This window comes from Photinus pyralis, unplaced genomic scaffold (genome assembly GCF_008802855.1).
Source record: "Photinus pyralis isolate 1611_PpyrPB1 unplaced genomic scaffold, Ppyr1.3 Ppyr1.4_LG3a, whole genome shotgun sequence".
Taxonomy (NCBI): Eukaryota; Metazoa; Arthropoda; class Insecta; order Coleoptera; family Lampyridae; genus Photinus; species Photinus pyralis.
The window spans coordinates 7,986,930-8,002,199 of record NW_022170509.1 but is presented as its reverse complement, the minus strand read 5'-3'; the positions used below and the strand labels follow the sequence as shown (position 1 = coordinate 8,002,199).

Below are 15,270 nucleotides of genomic sequence, written 5' to 3'. Positions count from 1 at the left end.
GTTTTTTTTATCGTCTGCTGGGACACATTCCCCCACACATGTGGCGCTAATCCAAAAAAAAAGGTGCGAACATAAAATAAAATACGACCCGTTTTTGTTTTGTATGAACTTGACGAAATCCTGCATCAGAATAGCCTTGGTATATTGTGGTTTACCTAAGTAGAATGGATTGCGTCAGTTTCCAAATATTCAGACTAGTCTGTAAGAATCTGCATAATGACTCAAGACTTCTAATGAACTCTTGCATTTTATTCAGATAAGCAAAATACGTATAAAAGTTAGAAAATATAGGTATTAATAATAAAATATTAATTATACATTACGCAACTGTGGTGAATCTTTGGAATATATTATTTAAAGCTAAGGAATGCATTTAGACCACGGGCGGAAATCGTTCTTTGCGTTTGCGGACTACTCTTCTACCAACGTGAAGAAGCACAGAACCCATTCTTATCTTTTTGAATACGCCAATCGCTTCCTGGTGCGATAAGCCGTGAAGGACTGTACCGTTAACGGTTAATATTTCATCACCTACCGAGCAAAGTTTTACATCGATTTATAATCGCGCCCCAGCTTACCTTCTTTTAATGTTCCACTATCGGCCGCTTGGCCGTTAGGGAAAATGGTTTTTACGTAGATTCCTATGCTACCCTTAGGAGAGTCGGTGCCGCCGACGATGCTAAAGCCTAAAGCTTTATACCCAGGCCCTTTGTGAAACGTTATTTGGCAAATAGTGAAGGCGCTACCACCGTTCCGAGGTAGTGTGCAAAACTTGCTCTCCTCTTCCTCTTCTTCTTCTTCTAACTCCTCGAGCCAGTCCTGATCAATTACGCAAGGGAAACGATTAACAAATCTAATAAAGCGACATACCTGTTTGCACTCCTTGCTCATCCGGGCGTAATCGACATTCGGATTAACTTCCGGTCTTTGTTCAGGACTAATAAACCCATAATGACTTTTAGATGCAACTACCTTAGAATTATAATTTTTCGTATTTGTTTCTTTGGTTACGCTTACCGACGACGACGACGTGTCGATCTGTTTCGCATTTTTATTTTTGGCCGGAGAATGTGAGCGGGTCCGTTCGCGACTTTTTGAAAGTTTGGCTTTCGGTATTCGATTAGTGGTTTCAATTATTTTACTATTCGATGTTTCTTTATGCACTAATGTTAATGAAGCGGGACCGGAGTCGGACTCTTTGGTATGTATGACGTGCGGTTGCCGACAGAAATTTTTGTACATCATGAAGGTATCCGCCATTGACCATCTGCGATTGCAGCTATTTGTTGTTAGGGGAGGATCGTCGTAATCTGGTTCGGGTTCGAACGGGAGGGAGTCGTACCCTTGGCTCTCGTAGCTATGATAACCACCATCAGTGCCGATGATAAATTCGTTATTGCCGTTTATGCTAAACCGGGAACGAGATCTGCTGCGCCGATTTTCTTTAACCTTACGTTCTACTTTATCACAGTTATCGATAGTTTTTATCGTGGCGTTGTTTCCGTTAGGGGAGGGTACATAAAATGTGGGCTGCTCGTGAACAGGACTACCGTTGCTGAAGACCTCTTGAACGCTGAGCGCTCGCCGCTTCCTTAATCCTGCGTGAATTCTATTTAACTTTGACCTGAGGACTTCCTGTACAGATTCCCGCTTGCCTGGAAGACGTAGGGATGAACTGCTGTGTGGGGTTGTGACTAGAATACGCGGACTTTCCGTTTCTAATAACGCATTGCGAGATGTTTCTGGGCTGTTGTGCGCGCTGGATGTCCTCAGTGAGGCGCAACATCTCCTTAGTTTCCTCCATCGCTGCGATATACTCCCATTCCAACCACTTAAGTCTGAAATGAAAATATTGTTAATTTGCGAATCTTCTAGGTGCGTGCATGCTAAACATTCCGCCGTGTAATGCGTCAATTAGCATGTAACAGTAAATTTTATTTATATTCAGATAGAATTTCGTAACGTTGCCAATTCCGATTTCCGGTTGAAAGTTCTCTTGAAGTTTGGAGGCAAAAGGTGGATGAATTTGAAAAGGAAGCGCGCATTTAAATGTTTATTTTAAATGTAAATGTATGATTAATTCACCTCCGCAAGGCCACGAACAGGTAGGTTTGGCTTGTATTTTGAAACAATTAAGCAATTGCAAAATGTTGAAGGCGTAAAATAAACAAATAGAAGAGTCTGGCGTGCGTTATCGTTCATATTTCCGCACTTAATTACTAATTACTTACTGATATCGCCAAATGGCTCACACAAAATCATTATTTACATAAAGCAACGTGTTGTACCATCACTGTTTGTACTCACATTAAACTACAGCTGAGTAATTTAAACATATAGCACAACTTGATACGCTCGATGAGCGCGAACAGTAATCCAGGACCGGATTTTAAGTATTTACCTTGTTTCTGCTCTTTATTCGAGACTGACATTAGTTCAAGTTTTAATGGTGCCTAATTATAGTTTCGCATTAAATTACACGATGCGTGTACCCACATGATTTACCAAAGCACGACAAGCAATAGCATTTTATATCAATTTTCTTCGATATGAACGTGCCCTTATTTGTTTATTGCTGATAACAGCCAACATTTTCACGTACAACTTTTCACCCTACTTTCACAATCGCATCAATTTAACAAAAAATTAAACGATGTCAATATGAAGTAAATCCATAAGGGTCGTAGAAAAGGTCACCGATAGCGTTTTTTCCTACTTATCTAGAATAAGAGACATCAACTCCTATAATTGTTGACAATTAAGTAAATAATAATAGTTTTTATCGACACTAAGAAAAAATTAGAAAAATGGTCGAGTCAAATATTTTTACTTACATAAGACTTTTATGTAATAAAGACGGAAACAATTACCAATTATTGCCAAATTTGAGTACCTTTGGAATTTCTGTGAGCATCACATGCTACTTGATTTACAATATCGTGCGAACCCAGACTGTGTCGTAGCGGTGACATTCTCAATAGTTTTGCAGCATCCTCGGCGTCGGTCACACCCTCTACTCCTAGCATCATTTGCGCATATCCCAATGTAATACAACCATTGCTAAAGTGTTTCGCACTATTTACATAAAACTCTTCGTTTAGTATTAAAATAATTATTACTTGCACATTTTCGCGCACGCGAGCTATAAAAAAAAGCTTCACTCGCGAATGTCTGCAATGCGACTACTGACTGTTGGTACAGACGCCACGGCGCTGCATATATCCAAGGTTAGCCATCAGAATCCCTATCCCCGATTTGAAAATTCGTGGACCAGGGTGAAAGAGGGGAGCGTTAGCGAAAGCATACGGGAATATAGACAGGAAACGAGCCTCATATTTTCCCAGTCGTATTCCGTCAGATACTCCCTCGGAAACGCCGACCGTAAGTCTGCATTTAATGCACAATGCAAGCGGGATAAAATTAGGGTATATGTGAGCGTTTGCCTTTTATCTGAGCCCCTCTGTCTATTAAAAGGATCTGGCGATAAAACCCCCTGCAGTAAAAGTAAAGTAGTTCGATACCCCTTTCTTTATTACCTACTGTTACCATTTATTGAAATTAAGCGTGCACTAATCAAAATGTGCGATTTTTACTCATGAAATGCGCATTCCAGAAATACCAGCTTCTAGCATTTGCATTATAATTATAGAGGCGTCACCGCCACAAGAAGCTTTCGTTCAATTAGCACATTTCAGTAGGAATAAATGTGTTCGTCTATTTATGAAAGTAAAGAAAGGTCAGATATTCAGAAAGAAAAGTTATTCACCTGCAGTATATACCTACAAAAGAATGCAATTTGGCGCTAATTATAATATAACGTAGGCAATATTACCTAGTTAGGCATGACCGGAAATAGAAAATCAGAGCAGTATCACGTTTTCAGCATTAGTAAGTCGTCGAGGGGTAGCTTTAGGGTTACATTACTATATTTTTTTAAATTCGACATTAAGCTTTCAATTAGCACATTTCACATTTATGAAAGTAATTTTCAGAATTGAACCACTTGCACTCTGCAGTATATAATATACCCAACGATGCAATTTGGTGACGCCAATAATTACAACATATTAATATGTAATTGCCTATGACAGAAAGTAGAAAATCAAAGCTGCGTCATGTTTTCCATATAAGCATTTTTGTAAAAAAGTCGGTAATTTACACTTTTTCCTACAATATGCATAATCTTAGTCTCGATTTGATTAAGTAAGGCGTAGAAGGGAGCGGTGTCAAATTAGCCCCCCCCCCCTTTGAATTTTCAAAATATTTTTATTGCAATCGTTTGTTGGTCGTTTGTTGGTGTTTCTTAGCCACGTTTGCTGGTTGATCGATATTTAACAATTTAAAATTCAAAAATTTGGGGGTATAGTTAACTCCACATTTTTGGAATTTTCAGAATATTTTTATTGCAATCGTTTGTTGGTGTGAGGCCGGGGCATTTCGCCGAATGGCCACAACGCCGACACGATTTTTTGAAGGTCCATATCGCCGACTACACTACGCCGACGGACACTACGCCGACCGTGCCCACATCGTCGACAAGTGTGCAAGGGACACAACGCCGACCATGCCCACTTCGCCGACGGACACTACGCCGACCGTGCCCACATCGCCGACAAGTGAACAAGGGACACTAAGCCGAACGTGACCATAACGTCGACTCATACAACACTTCTTAATCAAGCTGGACGGTGTGCAACACCAAGTAGCTTTTGACGTTAGGTTATTGTAGGTTCAGAATATTTTTTTTAACTTTTTTCGAACTACAGACTCATACGAAAATTCTTAATCAAACTGGACGGAGTGTGAAGCAAAGCAGCTTTGGATATTAGGTTATTTGTAGGTTTAGGACATGTTTTTTAAACTTTTTAAAATGCAAACTCATACACTGGACAGAGTATGAGGGGCCTGGATTTTCGAACAGTCGGCGTTGTGGTCACGTTCGGCTTAGTGTCCCTTGCACACGTTTCGGCAATGTGGGAACGATCGGCGTAGTGTCCGTCGGCGTAGTGTCCCTAGTCGGCGATATGGACCTTCAAAAAATCGTGTCGGCGTTGTGGGCATTCTGCGAAGTGTCCTAGACCCGTTGGTGTTTGTTAGTAACATTTTCACGTTTGCTGGTTGATCGATATTTAATTATTTAAAATTCAATAATTTGGGTGTATAGTTAGCCCCCATTTTTTGAATTTTCAGAATATTTTTATTGCTATCGTTTGTTGGTGTTTGTTAGTTAGGTACATTTTCACGTTGGTTGGTTGATCGCTATTTAATTATTCAAATTTCAAAATTTGCGCGTGTAGTTAGCCTCCCACTTTTTGAATTTTCAGAATATTTTTATTGCAATCGTTTGTTGATGGTTTGTTGGTGTTTGTTAGTGACATTTTGACGTTGGTTGGTTGATTGTTATTTAATTATTCAAAATTGAAAAATTTGGGCGTATAGTTAGCTCCCCACGTTTTGAATTTTCAAAATATGTTTATTGCAATCGTTTGATGGTCGTTTGTTGGTGTTTGTTAGTTTCCTTTTTACGTTTGTTGGTTGATCGTTAATTAATTATTCAAAATTCAAATATATAAAATAATGACTTACGGTTCAATATGGTACCTACATGTTTTTACCTTCACTCGCATTTCTTAGTTTTAGGTCGTTTGGTGTGCATTATTGTACCTATCCATAATTCTTTATGTAAATCATCTAACATAAATCCCAAAGTTCTTGCTATTTATTTATTTCCTATCCCTCTTGTTCTGGGCCCTCAACAGGCTTGCGCCCAATTACAAAGTGACCCGCATAATGCTTTTTAGAGCTGTCCCCGCAGAAGGTCTTAAGTTGTTCTATATATCTACTACTTGACATGTACCCTACGAATTAGGAAAACTGCGGGAAAACCTAATTCGGAGTAGCCGACAGAATGCGTGAAACTGATCTAAGGACTCCCCCCTCCCTCCCCATCTCCATCCAGAACTGGGTCGAGCGTTCTAAAAAACCGCTTGAGCGACGAGCGCTTTAATTCTCTTAAAAATGCTCGCGAGCGTCGAGTCGAGTTGTTTTGCAAAGCGAAACCGCTTGTGAGTTCCGAGCACTCCTAAAAGTGCTCGAGCGGTTTATCACGAGCACTCAGGAAAAGTGCTTGTGAGCGGAAAAAAACGCTTAAAAGCGGAAAAAGCGCTCGGGACCGGGAAAAAGCGCTCGAGAGCGGAAAAAAACCGCTCGGGAGAGGCGTTGAACCCTTCCGTGCTTGAGGGCGGTTAAAAGCGCTCACGAGCGAAAAAAAAACGCTCAGGAGCTGAAAAAGAGCTTGCAAGTGAAAAAAGGGCTTACGAGCGGAAAAAATGCTCGTGGACAGAGAAAAGCGCTCGAGCGCCAAGCACTTGAAGTAAGCGCTTTTTTCCGCTTGGAGCGCTTTTTCGAGCGGAACGCTCGCGAGCAGTACCCAGCTCTGTCTCCATCACAGATGAAAAATTCTTACCTCAGCCCAGGTTCGAACACCCGACCCCCGGCTATGTAGGCCAACACTCTACCACTACGGCTATACTCTATATTGTACAGATAAAGTGGATACAGACAAAAATACTTCATTTTCTGCTTTTTTGGTTATATCTGATGTCGCACGCATTAATTTAAGGGTCTAGGACACTTCGCCGAATCCCCGCAACCTCGACGCGATTTTTTGATAGTTCATATCGCCGACTAGAGACACTACGCCGACGGACGCTACGCCGAATGTTGCCCACATCACAGACAAGTATACAAGGGACACTAATGCGAAAGTGACTACAACGCACGCCGGCCATGCCCACTTCGCCGACGGACACTACGTAAGCCGACAATGGCCACATCGTCGAAAACTGTACAAAGGACACTTCGTCGAGAAATTTAATTGCAAACTCGATCTTTAATAGCATAGTACAGAAGTATTAACTATCAAATTAGGGCACTACGTTCTGATAAATTTAAAAATTCGTAAATCTATCTACAACCATTGAATAAAAAATTTAATGCTACAACGGAATTTTGTGTTTTTAGATTTTTTAAATTTCAAATGAAAAGGTTGGATGTGGTTTGAAAGTTAAAACGTTGACGTTACATCGGCATGGGCACCAAATTTTTGGATTTTTGTATAATTAAAGAACGACCAAAGAACAAACGTGAATGTCGGGGGCTAACTTCACGCCCAACACTTAAATTTATTCTGACCAACAAACGCCAAAATGTAACTAACAAACACTAACAAGCGATTGCAACAAAAATATTCGGAAAATTCCAAAAATGGGGGACCAACTTGACCCCGGTGTAGATGGGTCACATACACATTATTTTTTTAAATTTCGAATCTAAATTCTAACTTTAAATCCAAAATTTCTGGTTTATACGGAAAATTGCCTAAATGTTTTGTTATTTCTCTTCGAGTTTCTCTTTGACTATGGTCGAGATTAAGAGAAACTTTTTCATTTATTTACAAATTGGATCGGAAAAACAACAAAACACTTGCCTTAAAAAGCATGAGAAGCTACTCCTCGTATAAAGTTGAGCGGCACCCAGTTTCTTTTAATGCTCAACTTTCCCTGTATAAAACTGGGATAGATACCAAGGAAATAACCCCTAAATTAACCAATATATTGTAACTGATATATTTCTCCACAATAAAAATAGGTGTAACTTTATTAAACGTTCTTAAATTTACCCCTCGAATACAAAATATCTGCATATATCAAAATTATTAAATTAAAAACCCCCAATGAAATCCCAAATAAATTCCCTAATTCAATAGTGATCGATTACAACATAACATCAGTCAGACCATTTATGTCAGTTACAAGGTTTGGATTTCGTCCTCCATTTGTGGCCATACAGTTTCCTCTATACCATAGGTCACTAACTGAGCGTGGCGTTAAGCAACATTAAACCAAAAAGCACATATCAACTACTAAACGAGTAGGTTCAGCGTCCAGCGATTTCTCAACCTGATCCTATTTCTACTGTTGACGTAAGCTTGTTGCATTTAAATAAAGATACTGCAGCAAGTGAGTCGATGGGAATTCCTAGGGAATTGACCAGACAGTGCGTGCAACTGTGGAAAAACGAACCCCTGAATTTCTGTGACAACGTCTTTCTGTGGACGTTCAACGGGGTAATGCGACTGCGATGTTGGGAATCATTCCACGTTCTAATGACTTTAGTTCTATTTTTTGATTTTATGTAAATGCTTGTAGTTTTCTGAAATTACATTTTTTACATGTAAAATGATTACGAACAAAAATCGCATCCCTAATGGAGGTACAAGTAACAAATAAAGCAATTAAAATCTTACCTTTTAGTGATGTAAACCTTGACCTAGGAAGGGGGCTCTATTACAAACGCTTCAACAATTTACCCTAAAACAAAACGAAAGGAAATGCACATCACGAGCTACGTGACTCGGTAATAAACTAACTAATCCTTGAAGAGCTTAACCCAACGGCATGTATCCAGCTTCGTAATCCAGTGCGCTAGAAAAGCACAGTGGTCTCTGAATGACTAAGAAATGACGTTTACTTTACAAGAAAATCAACATTCGTGTAACCCTTGAAGAGGAATTATCCAATTCCAAAATTAATAACTTATTCTAATTGGCCCATTGGCCCAGTTTCTTACCTCCATTCCCAGCGTTGTTATAACAAGGTATTCGAGATTACAGGTTGGCCTGGCCGATTAGGTGACTGTGATAAGAAACGGATGGTGAAAACTGGTAATTAGAGTGGACGTGAAGTTGAACTTGAAATTACACTCGAACTAGGATGTAGAACTGGTACGATTAACATAAATCGGTTCAAACCTCTGGGAGTTTGCCGACGAAAAAGACCTTGGTGAAGGGGATTTCCCGATGACGTAACAATTGAGCCATCTTGTTTGGGTTGGTTTTTTTGGTAAAAATAGTTGAGTTTAATTTTATACGGTTTGGGCTCTCTCACAAACGAACGATAAAAAAGATAATTGATAGACAGAAAGATTTTAAATTAATTAGAAATTGGATGATGAATCCTGTACCATTTCTTCAGAACTTCAGAATTTAAGGAAGATATTTGAAATACGCTTCAGAAAAATTGTCGAGTTTAATTTGATCGCACAAGAGACATTAGCAAACAAGGTTTTCCCATTAAACTCATGTAATTCTATTGTACAGTATTTTAGAATATATTAATCTGAAATGTGCCTCTGAATTTCTCTTAATTCTGTCGAAATTACATTTGCAATTTACTCAATTATTACAACTGATCCTTTTCTAAAATACAGTGTAATGTAAATTTAATTACGTGATTTATTTTAACAAAATTAATTATTGATGAATGTATAAAGTTATATATTATACATATATCACTTACTTCTACCCACATTTATCACACGAGCGCGGATTTCACTATTTATCACTTCGGCATCGGTGTTAAAACTCTAACTAAATACAATTCAATTTGATTATTTATATCAAACAAAAAGCTTCTAGAGAAATCTCAATGTATTATTATACATAAATAAATCACGATTTTTTTTAAATGTTTGTACTTTCTCGGTCCCATAACTTCGAAACTATTACTGTACTGTACCAATTTTACAAATTCCGGGATCTTTTTCCTTCGATTGGCCTTTATTTGTGTAATTTTACTGGGAAATTGTTGTTCTTTTGGGGTAAAAATTATTCGCCTGACAACCGCATTTTGTCCAGAAACTCATTCCGCCCATAACCTTAATTTTCGAAACCGATTTCGTATCTTCAAAATTTTCAAGCTATCACTTGTCATTAACTCCTATGTAGCACACAGGGCAAGGGTGCAATTGATGACTCAATCAATTAACATTTTCAGAATAAGAACTGCATTTACTAGTTTAGGTCGAAAATAGTAACAATTAGTCAGCTATTGCAAATAAACAAAAAACCGATTGCGTGTTTTGGATTTCCGTAACTTCTTCATTCATAGGTGCAAATTGCAGATAAGCCCAACACGATTGCAAATATTTACAGGATGCCGTTAATTGAATTCATTATGTGTGTATCTCAAGATAATGCAGTTTATTAAATTTCCGGGGTGAACCACGGATGAATGACATCATAGGCGCAGTTCATGGAAAAAATATAGTTTAGGACCTTAAAAATGGGCTTCGCTGGCATTCTTAATTGTTTGTGAGCTCATTTACTTGCTAAATACATAAATAGCGGTCTAGATAGATAATTTCTTTGCGTTATCATAAAAAAGAGTATTAATTAAATGAGCTGATTGCAAACTAAAGAATTAATGGCTAGCTTCAACCACTCTCATTATTTGTTTGCTGTCACTGCAGAGCATAACTACGAGTTTAGTCATCGGGATTTTAAGACCCCCTACAAGTGTAGGCGAAAGAATCTGATTATATAAACCATTTACTTTCATATCAATTATTATAAAGCGCGTTTTAGTGTTAATAGTTTGTGTAGGTTCTGAAAAAAATGCATTCTCTTATTTTTCGATTACTAACATTTAACATTGCACTGCTTTCTAAACAGTAACACTTGACTGTTGTTTTTGCTAATTTGACATTAACACGCTCTGGTATATTAGGAACATCCCGAACATCTTCACTAATTCTTCAGTATAAGCATTGAATAATAAATCTGAATTATTATTCAATGGTATAAGCAAAAGCACTACAACGCGTCGAACGAATACGGAAATTTCGGTCACGCTAATTTCTTCATCCCTTGTGACCCCAGCTCCTAACGGTTTATTAAATCTAATGATAGAGCGAATGACCCATGGTTGGAAAGAGGTTGCGTCCCCCAAATTTGTGACTATCATTTTCCTCTTGATCTTAATCTTTTCTTTTGCTTATACTGTTCGAGATTCGAGATTATGTATGTACCTATTTTACATGCACATATAGCACGGATCCGTCATGGGGGTTCGATGACTACTCTATTTACGTGTCATAAAAGGAACATAGCTCGGATCAGGCACAAGGGAAATATGTGCGAAGAAACAAAACACCCTTTCAACCCTAAAGCTTGTTTCACACCAAGGCGACGCTCAAAATCAAATGGGAATGCTAAAATTCTCGCAATTCAGAAACCTTGACCGCTTCTCCAATATTCCAAGCGCTTAATTATGAAAATTTTGATTAATATCGAACATAATTCCGGTACCATAACAAAAAATTATCAATAGGTTTTAATCTGGGCCGTTAAACACACAAGCTACTTGATTGACAAAGACAAAAATTTATTCGGTGAGGCATAAAAAATTAATCACATAAACACATAAGCTGAACCAAAGATTTACACATACCATGCATGCACGCGATCGATTGACAATTAATTAAACAAAACATAATTCCTTAATAATTCAATAATCTGGTTGTTAGCTGCGATATTCTGGCGTACATAGAAATAAACAATATATTCGCTGACAAAGTCAACATTTCAGCCATGGGGCCAATGTGCGAGAGGAACAAAGCAGACTTCGAATATCAGCACAGGTCGTGAATTATTTTCGCAAATTAAATAGAAATTCGCAATAAAAACGCAATTAAACACCACAAATAAATCAAATTTGATGTGAATCTTCACCCAATTTCTAATTAATTAAAATCTATGTCTCTCTATCAATTAATTTTTTTATCGTTCACGTATTTTTGAGATCAAAACAACAAACCAGTTACACGAGCTTGCACCATAAAACAAGGGAAATCTCAGGCCACGACTGTGAAAGTGAAGAAATGGATAATAGGAAGGGGACGAGTATAATTACGTACGAGGCGGGGCCCAACAAGGTTTCATAACTTCTGTGGGAATTTCTTGCGATACTTTTTAAGAATGACCCATGCCTTAATCCTGATTTTGCTACACAACCCTTAATTCTCCATTAAAGTATACTTCTGGAGAAATAATAAAGTGCTTTAAGGAGTTAAACACCTTTCTATTTATTTATTTATTTATTTATTGTCCTTCTTGTTCTAGGCCCTCAACAGGCTTACGCCCAATTACAGAGTGACCCGCATAATGCTTTTTTTAGAGGTGCCCCTGCAGAAGGTCTTAAGTTGTTCTATACTACTCCGGTATTTACCTTACGAATTAGGAAAACTGCAGAAAAACCTATAATTCGGAGTAGCCGGCAGAATTGCTCGAAACTGATCTAAGGAAATTCCCATCTCTGCCACAGATGAAAAATTCACTCAAAACCAGGTTCGAACACTCCGACCTCCGGATTTATACCTCAACGCTCTATACGACTGAGCTATAATGCCGGTACGAAACAACGTGTGGATGTCTTAAATCGGGGCTGTTAATAATTTCTACAATAAAAATCTGTCAAGGAATTTTTCTTCGTATTCAACGTTCCTCCTTTGTTTCAAAACTTTGTAAGTATTTGGAGATTTGACAGGGAGGCTCGAATTAGACAATTTTATAGTGTGCATCACTCTACTATAACAAAACAAAATTAAAGCTACCTACATAACACTCAAATACTGGAATTGGAAGTATATACGGCGAGAAAATAAAAAATGTTGCATTTTAATTTAACGCATATTCCCACCTTGATTTTTCAACTGGAACTTCGACCTGTTGAACTTCTATAAAACCACAAACTGTATAATTAACAATTAATTAAAATACACGAACTCCTTGTATTCTCCTCGGACCGGAGGCACAATTTAAATATGCCGCTCTTCTCGAACTTATCAACTTAAATAAGCTAATTAAGGAAGGTAATGGTAAATATTTGGTCTAGGAGTAGATTAAACTCCCGAAAAATTAGTACTTAGGTAATTTAACTGCAGGCGTCTGGGATTCTCATACAAGGCAATGACTGAACCATAATTTTTGGGAATACACAATGGACAATGGCGTGAAAAACGATTTCATGTAATTACCATTATTTACAAAGAAGTACACGTAGCAATTAATTAACTCCTAATCAGTTCTTTCTTTTAATTTAAAAAGTTATTGCCATTTTAAATAAAATTAATTACCCTATTGGAAAACCAAACAAAATAATTCACAACAGCAGTATCCGTTGCTTCTTTCTCTATTTCGACCCCTCTGAATGTCTGTCTGAAAATGGACCGAAAGGGAGGTATTCAAGAGGGCGTCCAATATGACGGTTTTTGGACCACTCTGGCGTATTCTCGGTCTAAAATGCCCGATTTTTACAGTTCAAGGGTCTATGCAGACGATGGAGGTGGAGGCCGAATTCTCATACTTGACTCCCGATAAAGTAAAGTAGAGTGGGACGTTAACTAGAATTTCCTGATGATACTGCTGAGCCAGATCCGCTCGTTATCAGTGTACGGTGTGGGGTGGGTTTTGCTGATTGTGAGTCAATCGCTTCTCGGCCTATGGCTAAGATCAAAGTGTGAGTCAATGTGAACCAGATTTATATACCTCAATTTGTTTTAATCCGTAGGAAATGCGCGTTAAGTTACGAGAGCGTTCACGTTAAACAGTGGAGAAAAGTTACGTCGAACTGAGAGTGAAGTTTTGGTGATCTCAGAGTTAAGGGAGAAATGGGGAACACTTACCATAAACCCCAGCAGAACGTGTCAATCCAAAAACGCTGATTTGGGTTGGCATTTTAGGAATTTGGATCGGATTACACGTCTAGTGCATCACACCCGTAGCACACAAGTTTCTTCAAAGTTGATGCAATTTGTAGTTATGTAGTTTATCATTTTGCGTCCCATAACAAGAAAATATACATAATGTCGCTTTTAAAAACAAAAAGTTAAGGTCATTTCCGATCCGATTATTAAATGCATTACCATTTGTTATTTAAATAATCGACTATTCTGGGACTTTTTACTTACCCTGTATAACTTTATCATAGTATTAAGATGTTTGAGCAAGGATCACTCTTCTTTATGATCGAGAGAAATTGCCCGATTCTACAAGGGTTATAATTGTAGAATTCTATAAAGTGTTCATTTTCTGATAAAATACCGTTTCAGGATAATTTGAGGGAACAACCATAATCTTCTAATTCAACTGTTTTTTCCACAGCCACCCCTTATTTTGAAATATTGGGTAAACTAACGATTATTTTCGCAACATTCTCTGCATCTCTATCTAATTCAAAATAGGTTTATTCGGTTCCATTTCTTTTCATTTGGAAGAGAATTTAGAGTAGGCGTTCAACGCAATTATAGACATACAGGACACGTTTCACGTATGTAATATAGCGGGTGAATAATTAAAAACCAGGTCTGAAAAGTAAATGTCAATATTCACAAACTACTTTATAATCATCTTATCATGCTGCCCGAACGTCAGTATAGATAAATAAATTTCAGATTCGTAATTTTCTTGATGTCTAGAGAGAGGTTATCTCCCCCCCTCCCCCCGTTCCATTTCTGTAAAATCGCTTTTTTGCCTTGGATTTTACTGTCCATTACTGGTGGATCTGTTTTCCATTATACGTATCTATTAGTTTTCTGTTTAATAAGCACACAATTGGGATGTTCAAACATGGGAAAAAACTTTCCACGTATTCCACGAGTTACATGGATTTTTAGTCCTGGAATCGTGTTGATTTTTCAATCTGTTATTGGACGTTTTCTGGAAGATCTTCGAATACAGATAGAAATGATCTCATAAAACACACGGTCATTACTAAACTGGTCATTATAGACTTTGACACCCCTATCATACCACCACTCACTTGGAAAAATGGCCTACTATGTTTGTGCACCCCAATAAAACCCTTTCTTGTGTTTCATTTTACATAAAATGAAGAAAATGGTAAAAACTCCACTTCTTTTATAAATGCAAGCATATACAGAAATTGATATCTTAAAATTCAGCTGTTGGACTTCGTGTTTATTTTGGTGATCACATTTACTTCTAAATTTAGATTAACAAAAATAGTTGGAGACGCGAAGACATACTTAACGGTAGAAGTACGTATTTATAAATTCTAATGCATATCGTGCAGATTTTGCGAATCGGCAAAATTTTAGCGGAATGCACAACAAATATTTGTTATTATCCGTATGGTACTTTTACTTATAAAACAATTAGTCTTGTCAAGTGACATTCTATTATGTTATAATGAATAATTCATTCCAAGTGCATTGACATTAAAAGTAAGGAGTCATACGGAATTCTATAGTTAACGTAACGAATATAAATTTTAGTAGTTACTAAAAAGTGTATTCTTTATTACGATAGCAAAGCAAGTGGTCTTGCACGCTACTTCATTCTTATAAACTCGTCAGATAGTATTTAAAATTCAATTTGTTTTTAGGTTTGAAATCGGTGGATTGTACATC

At 37.6% G+C, this 15,270-nt stretch overlaps 1 protein-coding gene across 5 annotated transcripts; it reads right to left on the bottom strand.

Moving 5' to 3' along the window:
- Window positions 1–228: 228 nt before the first annotated feature.
- Window positions 229–3,197, bottom strand: LOC116166277. 5 transcript variants are annotated; one of them, XM_031481162.1, is made up of 5 exons: window positions 2,894–3,196; window positions 1,018–1,838; window positions 871–972; window positions 579–819; window positions 229–531 (listed from the first exon to the last, which is right to left on the bottom strand). In XM_031481162.1, exons 1-5 carry the CDS (start codon window positions 3,027–3,029, stop codon window positions 374–376), a joined length of 1,458 nt encoding a protein of 485 aa, XP_031337022.1. In that variant the 5' UTR covers window positions 3,030–3,196; the 3' UTR covers window positions 229–373. The 5 variants fall into 5 exon arrangements, with proteins under 5 accessions (XP_031337022.1, XP_031337021.1, XP_031337024.1 ...); XM_031481161.1 differs by having other exon boundaries at window positions 871–1,838; window positions 2,894–3,195; XM_031481164.1 differs by lacking the exon at window positions 2,894–3,196 and adding an exon at window positions 2,402–2,515 and having other exon boundaries at window positions 871–1,838.
- Window positions 3,198–15,270: the final 12,073 nt, after the last annotated feature.

What these genes read in the sequence shown, in the direction of transcription:
- LOC116166277 (XM_031481160.1), bottom strand. Translation starts at nt 3,029, where the DNA reads ATGATGCTAGGAGTAGAGGGTGTGACCGACGCCGAGGATGCTGCAAAA. An exon ending in TGCTCACAGAAATTCCAAAG is followed by an intron (nt 1,839 to 2,893) that starts GTACTCAAATTT and finishes TTTTCATTTCAG; the next exon opens with ACTTAAGTGGTTGGAATGGG. An exon ending in TAGTGGAACATTAAAAGAAG is followed by an intron (nt 532 to 578) that starts GTAAGCTGGGGC and finishes TTTGCTCGGTAG; the next exon opens with GTGATGAAATATTAACCGTT.